The sequence below is a fragment of the Monodelphis domestica genome, chromosome 7 (genome assembly GCF_027887165.1).
Source record: "Monodelphis domestica isolate mMonDom1 chromosome 7, mMonDom1.pri, whole genome shotgun sequence".
Lineage (NCBI taxonomy): Eukaryota > Metazoa > Chordata > Mammalia > Didelphimorphia > Didelphidae > Monodelphis > Monodelphis domestica.
This window is the reverse complement of record NC_077233.1, coordinates 89908879-89926707: the sequence shown is the minus strand read 5'-3', so window position 1 is coordinate 89926707 and position 17829 is coordinate 89908879. Positions and strand designations below refer to the sequence as shown.

At 44.6% G+C, this 17829-nt stretch overlaps 1 protein-coding gene across 2 annotated transcripts in view; it reads right to left on the bottom strand.

The window, feature by feature from the left end:
• CACNA2D2 (calcium voltage-gated channel auxiliary subunit alpha2delta 2) overlaps nucleotides 1-17829 on the bottom strand; it is a 452436-nt gene that overhangs the window by 70138 nt on the left and 364469 nt on the right. For both annotated transcript variants that reach the window (XM_056805022.1, XM_056805023.1), the window contains exon 4: nucleotides 5972-6031. In XM_056805022.1, the coding sequence (XP_056661000.1) occupies nucleotides 5972-6031 (60 nt within the window). The remainder of the gene's footprint in view (nucleotides 1-5971; nucleotides 6032-17829) is intronic.

The window sequence follows — 17829 nt, the reverse complement described above, 5'->3', positions numbered from 1 at the left end:
TCTGGGCCTCAGTTTCCTCATCAGTAAAATAAAGGAGTTAGCTTCAATGATTTCCAAAATTTCTTCCTTCTCTAACTCCAAGGATAACCCAGAAGATGATAATGGGACTGTCTTGACTACATGTTTTTCCTTTCCAGAGGGCCCTGTCTAGCAGTGACCTGGGGTAAAGGACCCAGAGGAGGAGGAAGGCAAGGGGAAAAGGGGGAGCATTGTTGTGTTGTCAAAGCTCAGGAGAGAAATCACAGGGCAGAAGGGTCCTAGAAGATGTCAAGGGTTGAATGGCCCAGGCTTCTTAGAGGATTCATGTCCACCATCGTGAGAACAGAGATAAGACAGATGAGCTGGAGTCAGACACTGAAAACCCAAGATAAGGCTCTGATTTGAAGGAGGTGACACATGAGGCTTTCCATGGATGGCAAAGGCAGAGCCTATAGGTCAGGCTGAAGGGCCTCTTTGGGCAATGGGCAGGGCAGCAGAGTTGCCTTCCCTCCCTCTTTTCTGGTTATATCACTGGGCTTTCTTCTTTTATTTCTCTTTCCCTCCATCTCTCTGCCCCCATCATTTTTCCTCCCACTCTGTCTCTATCTTTTCTCCCTTAGTGGAGGAATTGTCCCTGTGACTATCCCTGTTTCTGTCCCTTCTTTGCCCCCCTCTCTAGGTCTAAGGCTGTGGCTAATGTCCCCTGCCTCAGTAAAAGGGCTTTCAGCATACAGATGCATAGTCCCTCCAATTCCCCACCACATGCTCTGTGCTCATCAGTGAGATGCTCACATCTGTTTTTCTTTCAAATTGATTCTCTGTCAGGGGAGCAAACCCAAAGCACTGAAAGATTCCTTCAGGCTCCAAGAGCCCTTCATATGGACACTTTGGTGGAATGTCAAGAAGCCATTCCTAGAACCACACACTTATATATGAGGACCAGTGTCCAGTCTCCTTTAGCTTCCTCCCAGTCCAGGAATAATGAATAAATGAATGAAGTAGCTCCTCTCCTAAGGGTTTAGGAAACTCTATTCTCCCTCTAAATTCCCATTGCTAACATTTTAGTATAGTCATCATTACCATCCACCTGGATTATTTTAAAAGTCTCCTTACAAATCTTCCTGCCTTCATTCTCCCTCTCCCCTCCAATTAGGCCTGAGAATAATCTTTCTTATGCCTATTTCTGATTATGTCACTTCTCTGCTCAAAAATCTTTGGTGGCTCCCTATTACCCCCAAATAAAGTTCAGATTTCTTTGTTGTGAATCAAAGTTCCTTCATACTGCAGAATGATTAAGGCATAAGGTCATAGATCTATGACATTCCCCTGGCTTCCACTTAACCCTTTTAATAGAGTTTAGGATTATTTTAGGCTCCAGAATAAAGTCATCCAGTTGGTACCTTTCTAATATAAAAATCTCACTATTAGTGTAACACCAGTGGGGGAAAGGCAATGTCTTTTCTGACCCTGCCCTTACAGACTTATCTCTTGCTCTTCCATACTTTTTCTTTAATTACAGCCACACTGAATAACTCCCCATATGTTCCTGCCTCACTCACCCCCAAACTCCAAATATACAAAGTTTAGAAGCTTGTACTATTCCCTGGAATGTCAGGGGACGGTAACTCCAAAGCTGTTTTCATTGTGAGGAGCACCCAAGATAACTGCTTTGGGACTGAAGGACTGCAAAAATGTGTGTATGAGTGTGTGTGTGTGTGAGTGTGTGAGTGAGTGTGTGTGAGAGTATGTGTGTGTGAGTGAGTGTGTGTATGTATGTGTGAGTGTGTGTATGTGTGTGTGAGTGTGAGTGTGTGTGTGTGAACATCTACTCTGCATGATACTGAAGTAATCTGTCAAGTGGACCAATTCCTCTTCTTGAATTCCTCTGTTGTATAAGGACCAGATGCCCCCAGGGCTTTTTAGATGCCCACATTTCCCTGAGCCTGCAGGTGGAGCCATGGGAGCCTGGGTTTATGGGGTTTTAAGAGCCAAGAGCTAGCAGGAACTATTGATTGCGGGGATATTTAGAAGAACCTGGCATTTATAATAGTCCAGAATTGGAAGAGATTTTATTTTTTAACCTCTTATTTTCTGTCTTAGTAATAATTCTCATTTGTTTCCTCTTCATTCCCAAACCCAAGATTCTCTAAGAATTCCAAATAAAGATTATTTGTAAGAAATGAAGTTTTGGGAGTTAGGGAGAAAAGGAATAGGAAAAGGGAGAACCGAGGGAGACAGGGACTGTGGTGAGTGTGGGCCATTTGTAAAGTGTTAAATGCAGGGCTGCCTATCTTGAACTCTTGATAGTGGATTTGAGTAGCCTGGTCTTTCCCTTTCCCAGCTGAGATTCCTTCCCAGGCCCCATTTTTCTGTCCTCTCAGACAAGGGTTAGGCAAATGGGTTGTCTTGCCCAAGGTCACACAGCTAGGAAGTGTTTAAAGTCAAATTTGAAGCCAGAACCTCCCATCTCCAGGCCAGAACTGAAAGAAAAGTTGGTAAGTATCACTCTCTCTCAACCTCCTGCTTTTACAAATGAGGAAACTGAAGCCTTTTAAGATAAAATAATTTTCTTGAGGTAACACATGGAGTAACAGGTAAGGTTGGGATCTGAATTAGAATTTTCTAACTCCAAATCCAAGGCTCTTTTCCCTATACCATTAAATGTGAGGTCTGAGTCAATTCATCAAGTATTTATTAAATATTTTATTTATTAATATATTAATTATTTATTATAAGTATATTAAGTAAAAAGTTTATTAAATAAGTATTAAACATCTAAAATGATATAAGGTATTGTACAAGTAGATAGGGATGTTGGAAAATAGTTCCTCCCCTCCAGAAGCTTACATTTCTGGTGCAATACAACATTGAAATTGATTTCATCCTAGCTGGGTGACCCTGGGCAAGTCACTTAACTACCATTGCCCAGCTCTTACCACTCTTCTACTTTAGAAATAATACACAGTTTATTGATTCCAAGATGGAAGGTGAAGGGTTTTCAAAAGAAAAGAAGTAGATTTCATATTTGTTTCCTTTGCATCTAGCACAATGTCTAGCACACAGTAGGAACTTACTAAATATTTGACTGACAGATTAAGTAAATAAATGTAATGGGAGGAAGAGGAGGAAGAGGAGAAAGAGTACCACCTTTATCCAGTGAGAGATTAACTTGAATTAAGAGATCTTTTGACATTCAATCTTCTAGGACAATTGAGGGACCATGAGATCTTGGTATGAATTATTTCAAGTTCCCATGAATTTTTTATTTTTCTCTTGTAGTCCACTGCTTAATTCCTATTTATCCTCCTCTTCTTTCCCTCACTTTCTGTTTTAGCAACAACTCTAAGACAGAAGGGCAAGGGTTAGACACAGGGTTAAGTGACTTGCCCAGGGTCACACACCTAGGAAGTGAGTGAGACCAGATTTGAACGTAGGTCCTTCTGACTCCATTCCTGGTGCTCTATGCACTGTACTACCTCGCTGCCCCTCCACTTCTTCTTTTGGCCAAGAACTGAGACAAAATGAAGTTGCTATGGAGGAACCAAGGATGCTGCCTAGCCTGGGAACATGAGCACTGTGGTTTACAAATGAACTTTGGGATTCAGCTCTACCAAGTTGAGCATGACCCAGACTGTGTTCTAGAGGATTTCTGAATGCTGAAATATCAATGAATAGGAAAAAAATCCCATTGCCTCTCTTCTTCTCTGCACTTAGCTCAGGCTATGCCTGCCACACAGTGGGGTCCAGTGATGGAGTTTCCACAAACTTGGCCTCCCTGAACCCTGAAAGGAAAACAGTTTTTGTCTCCCTTTTGTGTTTCTGTTATAATTTGAGACCATTTCCTAGGCAGAACTGCAGGACTCCCTGTGGAGCTTCTCTGGGGCCCTGATTACAAAGTCAAATGCAATTGTTATAATAGCAGCTTCACTGCCAGTCTCTCTCTTCCCTCAAAAGGACATGCTCCGACCTGAGGTAGAGGACATGTGGGTAGGGGGAAGAGGGTAGAGGTTGGGGTTGTTTGGTGCCTGGGAGATGGTCCTAGGATGCATGAGGCAGATCAACTCCTGTTCCCCATAACAGAAAGGCATAACCCAATCTCCTGTGCTTCAAACCCTATGGAAAGAGATCTCAGACAATTCTGGGAAATGTCAAAGAATTGCCTTTGGGAAAGTGGAAAGAGCCCTGGCTCCAGGGTCCAAAGACCTAAATTCTAATCCTGCCTTTGAAATGGACACTAGCCTTTTCTCAACTATGATGTGAAGGTTTGGGCTTGGATGAGGGGTTCCCTTCCAGATTAAATCCATAATGCTAAGGTGACACAACCCAAATTTATCTCTGATCCTCCAACTCTGAACTTGTACCAGTATCTAATCCGTCTGCCCCTCTCTCTGTTCCACTCCCCACCTTTTTCTCTAAACTCTTACCTTCTGTTTCAGTAACAACTTTAATTCAGAAGGGCAAAAGTTGGGGAAATGGGGTTAGGTGACTTGCCTAGGGTCACAAAGTTAGGAAGTAGGTGATGCCCAAGTCCTCTGAATTCCAGTCCTGGCATTCTATCCACTGTGCTAGCTAGCTGCCCTCTCCTTCCACTTAAAAAAATCTTTAAAAATTTTTAATTAACTTAAAAAAATTTTAAAACCCATATTTTCTATCTTAGAATCAATATCATATATTGGTTCCAAGGCAGAAGAGCTGCAAGGGCTAGGCAATGGGGGGGGGTTAAATGACTTGCCCAGAGTCACACAACTAGGAAGAATCTGAGGCCAAAGTTGAACCCAGGACCTCCCATCTCTAGACCTGGCTCTCTATCTACTGAGCCACTTAGCCCTTGGCAGTACTTTGCTATCCCTTAGTTCAGTCCTTGGAAAACAGGAAACTAGATTTCTTTGAAAATATTTGCCCTCTTCAGTGCAGTGATCCTGAACAACTTGGAGGAATCTACTCGAGAAAAACCACTATCCACATCCAGAGGAAAAACTGCGGGAGTAAAAACACTGAAGAAAAACAACTGCTTGAATACATGGGTTGAAGGGATATGGTTGGGGATGAAGACTCTAAATGAACATCCTAATGCAAACACCAACAACATGGAAATAGGTTCTGATCAAAGACACAAGTAATACCCAATGAAATTGCACGTTGGCTGCAGAATGGGTGGGGGGAGTGGGGGGAGGGAAATAATGTGATTATTGTAACTATATATATATATATATATGCAAAAGAAAAAAAATTAGAAAAAAGAAAATATTTGCCCTCTTCAAAATACTTTCTATAAGTACCCTCAGGATGTCAGGAGAACTCTAAGGAGACTCTGCCCCCTTTCCCACCCCCCAGCCTGTGGGGTGGCTTTCATGGGTTAGTCCTGTGGGAGGACAAGGACAAGCATCACACCAGATGGACAGGTAGGCTTTGGAAGAGCTGGAACCTGCCTGTTGTTGGAGGGAATATCCACGAGGATGAGACTGCAGACCCATTTGAGTGTCTGAAAACATTTAAGAAGTAAATAAATGGTAAGAAAATTCCACTGTGGGTTGAAGGGATTGATCTTGTGGTAGATCACGCGTTCATACAAGGGTACAAAGTCTTCTGTGGACAGTAGGTAACACTGTGTGTGTGTGTGTGTGTGTGTGTGTGTGTGTGTGTGTGTGTGTGTGTGTGTGTGTGTGTGTGTGTGTGTGTATTTTGAGGCAATTTTCAAACCTTGCCTAAGGCATACATGGGCTTTGTTTTGGCTCTGGGAATTATCGGTGGACACAGCATCAGAGGGAGAGCAGACTTAAACCTCTTTGTAGCTCTCATCTGTGCCCAAACAAAACATGTGCTCCTCACAAACTGATTCATGTTGATTTCCACAAGGGCCTTTGCAAGGCTTGGCAGCGCTTTGCTCTCCCCTAATTCAGTCCTCGGAAAAAAGAAAACTAGAATTCTTTGAAAGTATTTGGAGATGAGGGAGGTGGGAGGTGGGTTAGGGGACCACAAAGCCCTTACTTACCCTGATGTTGTCTTGCCAACGATGGGCCTTCTGGAATCTCTCTGCAGCGTCAGCCAGTCTCTGAGACAGAAAGAATAAAGGGAATGGTTAGACCTACAAGGATGAAAGGCACCAACTGTAGCCACGATGCTCTCTACCAGACCTCCCCTGGTTGAATGAAATGCCCCAGAAATAATAATAGCTAGCATTTGCTTTACAAACATGACCACATTTTATCCTCACAAAAAATTCTGGGAGGTAGGTGCTATTATTATCCCCATTTTACAGATGGGAAAATGAAGTAGACAGAGGTTAAGTGACTTGTCCAGAGTCATACAGCTAGGAAGTCCACTGTGCCATCTATGGAATTCTGTGATATCCCTCTTTCTGAAAGATTGCACTGGCTGTACTCTATCCCAGACCCCTCACTCCCTCCTCTCCTCTTCCTGACCCCCTAGGTTCTTCATGAGGAATTTATCTAGGTGTGGGTGCCCAGGCAAGATGGGGCTGCCCAATGGAGACAAAGCTGGCCAGATTCATCTCTAGGGGGCTTGGGGTTCGCTGTGTACCTCAGTCTGGCCATGATGCATGGCCCTTTGAACTTCTCCCAGTGGCCCTCTTGTCTGTGCTTTGGGCCTGGACTTCTCTACCCTCCAGAAGCTTAGGACCAAGAATGTATGCCAGAGTTTTAAGGCTACTCCTGACATTCTCCAATGGAGTTCCACTCTACAGAGTTCCAGACACTCCTTCGAGATCCCACCCTTTTGAGATGTCACTCTTTCTAGGAAATCTTTAATTCTTTCCCGTCCCCCAAATCAATTTATACCTCCAAAAATTCCTCCTAGCACTTTGCCCTAGGCCTCTCCTTTCCCCTTAAATTCTTCTTTGCTTCACGGTTATGGTTTTATGCTTTTATTTACTTTTCACCCCCCAGTCAACAAAAGGGGATGCACTAACTGAGAGTCTCTGGGTCGGAATCATCTTTATTTCTTTATGCCTTTAGTCCATTACACAGGGCATCGTAAGGAATATAGCTAAAGGAATGTCCCATAGTTGATTGGGGAACGCGGCCTTGACTCTGAATTCTCTTCTAGTCCTCCTTCTGCATATAACATCACACACAGCTGTCATTTAGAGGGGAAGAAGCCACTTGACTTCTGTTTGAAGAGTCTTATAGTCCAGCTCAGCAAATTCCAGATAGATGGCATGGTCACAGAGTCCTCGTCTTTCTCCGGTTCTTCCTGGATGCCCCCTTCCCCTCCAAATACTCAGACCTGTAGCCCCTCCTCTAAGCTCCTGCAGTCTTTTTTTTTTTAACCCTTACCTTCCATCTTGGAATCAATACCGTGTATTGGCTCCAAGGCAGAAGAGTGGTAAGGGCTAGGTAATGGGGGTCAAGTGACTTGCCCAGGGTCACACAGCTAGGAAGTGGCTGAGGCCAGATTTGAACCTAGGACCTCCCATCTCTAGGCCTGGCTCTCAATCCACTGAGCTACCCAGCTGCCCCCTCCTCCAGCCTTTATTGTATGTCAAAAAACAAATCCAAGGAATCTGGTTCATCATCTAAATTTCATTCTGTCTTACCTGCTGTTCCCTTATTGACCTCTCTCTTAATCTTCCTACAACCATGTGACTAAGTGATTGGGGTGGCAACACTGGGTAGCTCCTACACACCCCAAATGGCTGTTCCATCCATGGACTCCACACTTAAGCAGAATCTTTCCTTTACAGGGCAATGAGCTGGATGTGAAGATAGAAATTGGGTATGTGCTTATTTGCAGTGTGTCAGTAACTGATATAAGACTCAGTTTTCCTAACTGTAAAATGAGGGGGTTGATGGGGCAGCTGGGTGGCTCAGTGGACAGATAGCCAGGTCTGGAGATGAGAGGTCCTGGGTTCAAATATGATCTCAGATACTTCCTAGCTGTGTGATCCTGGGCAAGTCACTTAACTCCAGTTGCCTAGCCCTTATCAGACTTCTGCCTTGGAACTGATACTTTGAATTGATTCTAAGACAGAAGATTAGGGTTTAAAAAAGGAGGGGGTTGGGTTTGATGAGACTCCTTACAGCTCTCTCTTATGCCATGGCATCCAGTGAGATGTAGAAGGAAGACTGGAGTTCAGAGGTATGCTGGAACAGACTGAAAGAGCTGATTGTTAAATTTTTCAGTGTGAGCATTTACACCTTGGAAATGGAAAATGCTACAGGTTGGGGTTGGACTGATTGCTTTGTTGATTGTATAGACTTGTGATGGTGAGACAGAGAAAATGTTAATACAGGTTAAATGGAAAAGTGTGTTGCACTCACAATTTCCCCCCCAGAAGGCTAATGATTGAACATTTATTGGCACATTCTTGCTTGGGTTCCACTCTAACTTTGCTTCTTAGTATGGGCAAGTCAATATCTCCGGGTCTCATTTTTTTTTTCACATGTAAAATAAAAGTATTGGATTTGATGATCTTTAAAATCTCTACTAGCTCTGACATTCTTCACGTCTATGAGTCACTTTCCCAGCTGTGCTCAAATCAAACCCAAATCAATTCCACAAACATTGACTGATCCCTTATGTGGGTAGAGCCCTGAGCCAAGGACTGGTCCCCAGGGGCCCACAGCCTGGCTGGGGAGACAGGATCTGAATATATGAAAGGTTAAATAATAATAAAGGATTAAAATAGCAGTTCAAGACCACAGGGGAGATGCCCTGAGGCCTTATGGGTTTGTGATTAATTGCCAAATGTGTCTTTATAGACAATAAGAGCTGGAGGAGCTTAGAGAAGGATGAGCTTCCTGCTGGTCTGAGTAGTTAGGGGGAACTTCCTGGAAGAGGTAGGATTTTATTTGGACCCTGAAGGGTGGATAAAATTCAGAGAGACAGAGGGGAAGATGGAAGGACAATACGAGTACGGGGATAGAGGATGGAATTTGAACAATGTAGTTGGGGGAATGGGCAACATAGCACAAGGCATAAAAAGCAGGCCTGGGAGTTAGGAAGATCTGGGTTCAAGGACCACTTCTGAGAAATAATAGCTCTGTGAATCCAGGCAAGTCATTTAACCCCTTAGTGCCCCAGACCAATCTCCAGGACTGCAGAGAAGGTGCTGGTAGAATATTGATAAAATAAATTGCTCACTGGCAGCTCACTAAACTAATATACGTAAGTGGGGCACATTAAGGACCATAACCTTTAGCGCAGGAAAAGGCCTTAGAGATGTTTTAGTCCAACCCATCATTTTACAGATGGGGAAACTGAGGCCCAGAGATGTGGCTGGAGCTGAGTGTGTGGATAAGGGAGTTCCAGGAGAGGAGGCTGGGAAGATCGAGGCAGAAATCCTAATCTTAACCTGCTAAATCCTTGATTTTTCTTATTGATTACTTTCCTTTAATTCATACCTCCAGATGCTTGAGACTCTCCTGACAAATCCCTGGGTTGCTAGCTCTCATTATGATCAAAACTACCATTTGCATGGTGATTCTGAATGTGCAGGGCATTTAAAATACATTCTCTTTTGAGTTTACCTTTTACTTTCCCTTAAAACTCACCCTTTCTCCTGGCACTGGGCCTGGCTGTTTATCCACTGAGTCACCTAGCTGCTCCCTTAGGAAGCTATTTTAATAGTCGAGGCAAAAGGTGATGAGATCCTGAACTAAGATCAGTTCAAATCTGGCCTCAGATACTTCTTAGCTTTGTGACCTTGGGAAAGTCACTTAACTCCCATTGCCTAGCCCTTACTGCTCTTCTGCCTTATAACCAATCTATAGCATTGATTCTAAGATGGAAGGTAAAGGTTTAAGAAAAAAAAAAGAGATCATTGGGGTTTCTTGGACACAGTTTCCTTATATGGGAGTAGCTTTGAGTATTGTGGTGGAAGGTTTAAGAAAAGTCAAAAAAGAGGGTGAGTGACTGTCCAGTGCAAAGAGGAGGCAGTCATGGCAGGAGGCCAGAGACTTTTGTTATGGGTCAATTCTGTGTTGGTCAGTCAATTAAATCCAGGGACCAGCCCTATAGCTGGAAGCTAGAGAGGAACTTCCCTCCAAACCCACAAAAGGACAGGGATTGGAGATTCCCAGTTGAGTGGCCCCTAGAAGATTCACTTAGGTTGAGGAAAGATGCTCTCTGAGACCTGGCCCTTGTTTTAATTCAGTCTCATCATGGGAACCCCCCCTCCCCAATGAACAAATCTCAAGACTCTATATTTGCCATGGAATCCATGAAGACTTAGCCATTGGTCCCTAACACCCAGAGGCAGAGACCCTTTATTAGAACTAGGCTATAGGATGCCTAGTTTGGCTATGTTTTGCTTTTCTGGCTCATAGTGCCATTGGCAGCAGTGGGGACAAGTCACACTGAGCTGTCCATACTCCCTCAGCCAGATATTTGGATGGACAGGATTTTTCATATGACTAGTGGAGGTTTGGATTCAGTGTGGACAAGTGGGGAGGCCAGGCTGAGGTCAGAGGGCAGTCTCTGTCCATGGCTAGGGCTGATTTTGTGATCAAGATTAAGATTCAGTCTGGGTCCAAGGTTAGCTATGAGTCTGGTCAAGACAGCAGCAGAACTGGCCCATAAAAGAACCAGTTCTAGGCCTTTGAACCAATTCACACCGTTCTCTGACCACTGGAATCACTTGGTATAGACCTTCTGGTTCCATTCCAACAGGAAGTCACAGGCACTGACCAGACAGCCTAAGTAGCAGTGCCCGAGAGAGTAGCAAGAACTCAGGGTTGGTTCTTTCAACCCCATCTGCCATTGCTGTCCAAAATTTGGCTCCTTATATTTTCCCCTAAAATACTTTAGCTAATCTTTCTTCTTACTTCATCCTTTTTGTCTATGCTATCATCATTAACCCAAACTCTCATATTCATATCCTCGGAATTTTTATTTTAGATTTTCCCTTCTCTTCCATTCATATCCAGTAATTTCTTAGGTACAGTTGATTCTGTTTCCAAAATATCTCTGTAATCCTCTCTTGTTCTCTGATCCTACTGCCTCATGCCCTTGTCTCTGCATCCTGGACTATCCTATAGCCTCCTTGTAGGACTTCCTGACTCTCCTTTCTCCCTATTCTCTCCTCTGCCCCACCCTGTTCCAACCCAGCTTTAATACTGTTGCCAGAATAATATTTTTTACAAATAGCTATATAATTACATCATGGTTGTTCAAGATTCTTCTTGTAATTATTCCCTATTGCCTCCTGAGGAAAGGAGGAAAGGACCTGGCATTAAAGGCCTCTCCAGTCCGGTGCCACACTACCTGTCTTGTCTTATATAATGTTATTTCACTTCTGTGTATTCCAAGTAGACAATTGGACAGTTCCTCTGGACCCTGAATTTCCTCTTTCCCCTGTATATAGCTTGCTTTGTATATATTTGTTTGCATGGTGGCTCTCCCATTAGACTGTAAGCTCCTTATGGGCAGGGACTGCCTATTGTCTCTTTTTGTATCCCTAGTTCTTAGCATAGTGCCTGGCACATAGTAGGCTCTTAATGATTATTGATTACTTGTTTGAAATATTTCCCTCTCTTTGCCTGCTGAATTCTTACCTTTTAAAGAACAAAAAATACCACTTCTTCAATGAAGCCTTTCTTGATTTGCCCTACCCCTACCATGACCCCATCAGTCTTCACAGAACACTGTGTACCTCTCAGAAGCACTTATTATCTGGGTTGATGTCTTATTCGATTATTAGAAGGAAGCTCCTACAGGGCAATCTCTTATCTTTCTTTTATTTTCCCTCTATGTGTAGCACAGGGTATTGCCCAGAGCAAAGGCTCAGTCAATGTTTCTGGGAGGGAGGGAGGAAATAAGGAAGGGAGGGAAGAAGGGAAGAAAGGAAGGAGGGAAGGAAGAGAAAGAAGAGTAGGAGCATGCATTCAGATCTAGCATGTCACCACGCTTGGTATCATCCTGTTAGGGGATGATCTACTCCCTCCTCAGATCCAAAGCCAGAAATACTGATTGAGCTGTTAGTTTGCAGAGAGAAAGAAGTAAGAGGTGGATGGATAAAGACACCAAGAAATGTTGGGAAAGCCTGCTTGAGTTTAAACATTCAGCACAAGTAAACCAGAAAGCAGGTAAGAGAGGCTGAGACTCACAAATTGAGCTCAATTCTACAAACATCTATTGAATACCTATGGAATACAGAGACCTACTGTGTCCAAGGAGGGCTTTGTGCTGACTTGTAGGAAAATGGGAAAACTTATCTCAGAAGAGCCCTTGAGATATCTGTGCTCTACAGTCTCTTAGAAAGCTTAAGATTTGATGCTTTAGATGTGATCTCATTAGTGTGTGTATGTGCACGTGTGTATGTGTGTGTGTGCGCGTGAGAAAGAGACACACACACGGAGGGAGGAAAGAAGAGAGAAAGAGGGAGGGAGAGAGACAGGCAGGGAGGAAAGAAGAGAGAGAGACACACAGAGAGACAGAGAGAGACACAGAGACAGAGACAGAGAGAGAGACACACACACAGAGACAGAGACAGAGAGAAAGTGAGAGAGACAGAGAGAGACAGAGAGACAGAGACAGAGAGACACACAGAGAGAGACAGAGACAGAGAGAGAGAGAGAGGGAGAGACAGAGAGAGAGACAGAGACAGAGAGAGACAGAGAGACAGAGAGAGAGACAGAGAGAGACACAGAGAGAGACAGAGTCAGAGACATAGACAGAGAGACACAGAGAGAGAGATGACTTGGAACAGAGGGATGAACTTGACGGTCTCTACCGTGCCAGTACAGACCAAGGACATGATGGTCCTAGGGTACACCCAACATAACTCCTGAATCCATCCCTCTCTGTTTCTGCCTTGCAATTGGCTCTCAAGAAAGGAGCGCCTTCAGGGGTTTAGGGTGTCCCCAGCCAACTCACTGAATCGTGAATAACGTTCCCACAATAGCTGTGGCCAAAGGATTACTTTTAATCCTCAGTAACGATCAAACCATTATTATTTTTTTAAGTGTTACAGATCAATCAGTCCATCCCCAGGCTCTCTACGTGCAGAAACTGCCAAACTCACAGGGACTGGTAGGGGATGTATGTGGGCAAAGGATAGATGCCTGGCTTTGGGGGACTGGGAAGGGTAGCAGTGGGTGGAGAGATTGGAAACTGGCCCAGCTCTGACTATTATAGGATTTAGGGTGGGAAGGGACTTTAGGGATCATCTGGTATAAGTTCTTTTTTTTTTTTTTTTGCTTATGGAGAAATTGAGGCTCAGGGAAAGGAAATGACTTGTCCAAGGTCACATAGACAGCAAGGAGCAGAGCTAAAATTCAGATCCAGGTCTTCTGATGTTTAAAAAAATGTTATGGCACATTTGTTCTTCTAGGTATATACATACATATGTATGTGTGTACGTATATGTATATATATATGTATACATATGTATGTGTGTATATATGTGTGTACATAGATCAGTCATTCCAGGCAAATCATCCCATTCATTAACCTTTATCAGTTTGCCCCTTTGTTCTCCAAAAGGGATACTTCTTTAGATCCTGTTTATTTTCTTCTAGTTATTTTAGGACTAGGACTCCTCTTTTAGGCACTGCCTAAAAATAAAGACAATTTAGCCATTCATTTTTCTCATTTTCCTTCCTTTCTCCTTCTCTCCTTCCCTCCCTCCCTTCCTTCCCTCCTTTTCTCTCCTTCCCTCCCTCCCTCTGTCTCCCTCTGTCTCTCCTCCCCTCCTTGTTTTTCTCCAGCTACTCTTGAAGCAGTTCTTGTGCCCCCTCCCTCCCTCCCAGCTCGTGGCTTTAACCTGTTGCTAGCCCTTTTTGAATCTCCAGGGAGGAGAGGGTCTCATTACTTGCCTTGGCTAAGGGGAGTCTTAGAGCTGGGCAGACAGGCTGGGGTACGGGATCAGCTGGAAGGCAGCAGGCAGGCCCTTGGGAGCATGCTAATGTGCTCAGTGAGCTCTGACCTCGCCCCTCCGGGAGAGGAGATAATGAAAAACGAAAGAGAAAGACTGCTCACACTTGAAGACTAAATAACCCAGATTTAGAGATGGAGAAGAAGGGAATGGGAATGAGTCTAGAGGTCAGAGCAGGCCAATCGGAGTCCCAGCATTCTCAACTCCCTGGAGCTGCCCAAGGCTGAGTGTCTGGGCTTTTGATGGGCTGCCTAGAAAAGGGGGGAGGTCTGGTTATTTACTGCTTCTATCTCCCTTTTCATTCCACTCAGCCCTCTTTCCCCTCCAGGCCTCCTTGCCCTAGCAAATCCAGCTTGATCTGTCTATTCAACTTGCTGCTGAAAGCCACTGACTGGACAGATTGGGAAGTCAGAGTCTAGAAAAATGCAAGCAAGAGACCCCGCACAGTTCCAGGGGCAGGGAAGGAGAGGCTAAAGTGGGGTCTAAATAAGACAAGAAGGATTAAGGGCACAGCAACAGAATCTTCTAATGAAACTGGTAAGGGCACTCAAGGCTTGGAGGTTCAAGACCCAACCCTCCGTGATGGGGAAGTGAAGGGAGATTCCTTTCTTTGTTATTCATTCATTTGCCTGTTTGACGACCTAACTCCCTTCCTCTTCTCCTCTCATTAGAGCTAGAAGGGACCTTAAAAATGATTTAGTTCAACCCCCTTATTTTCAGAGGTGAATTTGAGTTCCATAGAAAGGAAGGGACTTGGCCAAGGTCATGGTGGCTAAGTGACAAAACCAAAATGGCAGGACTTGAACCCAGATCTCCTGACATGAATTCCAGTGTTGCCTTTCTCTGTCTCCCTCCTTTTTTTTTTTTTGGTGAATTGTAATGGAAGTTGCAGAGAAATAGGTTTCAATTGAGTATAAGGAAAAATTCACAGCTTAGGCTGTCTCCGAATGAAGTGAAGGGGCTTCCTGGGGAGGGCAGTGTTTGCCCATCATTGGAGATTCCCAAATGGGAGGCTGCATAGCCATCTGTTGGCGATGCTGTGAATGACAACCTATTTAGGTACAAATAGGAGGAGATGATCTCTGAGGACTATTCCTGCTCTGATATTCTGGGAAGTGGCTATGGGAAAAGGACCCTGCCTGGGGAACCCATGGAGACTCTGGCTCCACTGATTCCCAGAGGCCTCTGCTTCTGAGCATTGCCATGGCAGGGCCTCACTTTGTTCTGGGCATTCTGGAATTCTCCTGGCCTAGGTGGTTGGCCAAATTGCATGACACACCACCAGGGGTCGCTGTAATGCTAACTCTCTTGGTGCTTGCTCTGGATTTGAGGGCATGGCAGAGGAGGCAGTGATGTGGGGACACAGCTTTTGGAGTACTCGGTCACCCTCTTCTTGATAGACACATTCTGGGCTCCCCCTCCCCCAGGAAGTGGACAACAAATAGATCTGTGTTCAGGGAAGACAGGAGTCTCCTCCAGCCCCCAAGTTTTCCTCCTAGCCCTGTTACCTCACAAATTAGGGAATTAGTGTTGTCTTTGTCACCAGAGGTCCTGGGTTTGAATCTTAGTTCTTCCCTTGCCTCTAAAACCCTTACCTTCTGTCTTAGCATCAGTTCTAAGACAGAAGGGCTGCACAGGCTAGGCAAATGGGATTAAGTGACTTGTTCAGGGTCACATAGCTAGGAAATATCTCAGATCAGATTTGAACCCTGCTCTATCTGTTGTGCCACCCAGCTACCCCTACTCATTACTTCCCCTGTGAGCTTAGCCAAGATCCTTCCTTCCCTTCTTTGGTCTTCATCTTCTCCTTTAAAATATAGGATTGGAACAGATGATCTTTAATGATGAATCCCTCCCAGCTCCAAACCCGACAATCTGTTCCTAACTCTCCCTGGCTAAGCCAGTCCTTGGATTCCTAATTCTGTTCACCCCAGGCCATGTTAGGGGTCCTGAACTGCACTGGATTGAAGCCCTGAACAGCTACAAAGGGACTTTCCAGAATGGTGCTCAGCATGCCCTCATCCCACCAGCTTGTTCTCCCCCAATAATGCCCTCTTCGGGAGCCTGGGCCCTGGGCCAGGCTAGTCTGTAGACCCTTATAATGCCCTCTCTCCGAGGAGGAGGGTGAGTGGGCTATGCCAAGGACTGTCATCATCCTGGATGTGACTCTGCTCCAACTGCCTGTTGGTTAGCTCAGGGCATTTCTGCTGACGGAGGTAGCTGCCCTCTCCATCCTGCATGTGGCTGCCAGCCCACACTGGGGGAAAGGCACCAGGCTGGCCAAATGGCTTTGGCCATTCCAGGGCATCCTGGGAGGGACCAGAAGTTGGGCACCAGCTGGGGTTCTCTTATGAACTTGAGGGCTGACCCGTGTTCTTTAGGAAAGGACTGACTGACAGGGCGACTGGGATCAAATCTCGTCTCTGCTATTTTCTACCCTGTATGACCCTCCTGGCAAATCCTTTCACCCAATAAAGCCTGCGGCTCCTTGTTTATACGACAAAGCCTAGATGACCATTAAGGTCTCATCAGGCTTCAGTTCTGGGATCCAGGATTTGGCTGATGTGCACACAGCCTAAACTCCCTACGGCTTAGTAGATGGTGTCGGAGAGGCGCCCATTCTCCTTTGTGTTTCCTAGATTGTGAATGCTTTGTGGACAGGTCCCTGGTTTCCCCCAGATGGCAGGGGTCTCGATCTTCTTCATGGTTTCCCTCATAAGCAGAGCCAGGCCCAGGGCTGAGCACAGGGAACATTTTTGTTGTGTTTCAGTTATTTCAGTTGTGTCTGACTTCAGGTGACCCAATTTTGGGTTTTCTTGGCAAAGATCCTGGAGAGGTTTGCCATTTCTCTCTCCAGCTCATTTTACAGATAAGGAAACTGAAGCCAAAAAACAGGGTTAAGTGACTTACTCAGGGTCACACAACTACTAAGTGTCTCAGGCTGAATTTGAACTTAGAAAGATGAGTCTTCTTGACTCATGGTCTGGCATTCTATCCACTGTGCCTCCTAGCTACCCTATAGGGAACCTAGGGAGATCAATAAAGATGGGTTTAAATGAATTGAATTCAACCCCCCAATTTTAAACCATGCTACCCACCCTAGTAGTTTAGGTTCAAACTGCTTGTTCCCTAAGGAAATAGCCTAAGAGGCCTTGTGGTATAGTGGAAAGAGCATTAGATTTTTAGTCAGAGATCTGGATTAAAATTTTACCTTTGTTACTTACCACTTGTGTGAATTAACCTTTCTGAGCCTCAATCTATAAAGTGAGGGGATAGGACTAGATAGCCTTTGAGGACTCTTCCAGCTCTAAATTTATGATCCTATGACCTATGACTCTTCCTTGTTCTTTTAAGCCCTGTGACCTATGCCTATCAGTTGGATGGGCCACCTTAAAACTCCATGAGTTCTGCAAAGCTGTTATGCCCAAAGTAAGTAACTCTGGGTACTGGACAGAGCAGTAGATTCTTAGTAAGAGGATCTGGATTCAAATTCTGATTTTGGTATTTACTAATTCTGTGGCCATGGGCCAATTTCTCTTGGCCCTTTCTGTGGGCCAAGGTTTCTTCTTACACAAAATGAGAAGGTTGGACTAGATGAATTCTAATCTCCCTTTTGCCTCTAAATTCTATGCTAAATGGTGGGTGACTTTTATGGGAATGTGTCTTACCAAGATTCTGTCCCACCAGCATGGGATTCTACACATTTGGTAGGCACTTCATAAGTGTTCACTGAACTGAGAACCCCATGGGGCCATCTTGGAATGTCAGTGGTCTTTACCACATCCTGTCTTGTGTTGAATGGGTTAGTGGATAGAATTAGATGCTAAGCCTGGTGCTAGGAAGGCCTGGTTTTGAATCTCACCTTTGACACAATTGGCTATATGACCTGGAGCAAGCACCAGCTTTTATCCTATATAGTTCAGTTAAGACAGTACATAACAAGCACTTTGCAAGCTTGAGTTTTGAAAAAGTGACAGTTATTATTATGCCTTGGAATTTGTGGGGGAATCAGGAGA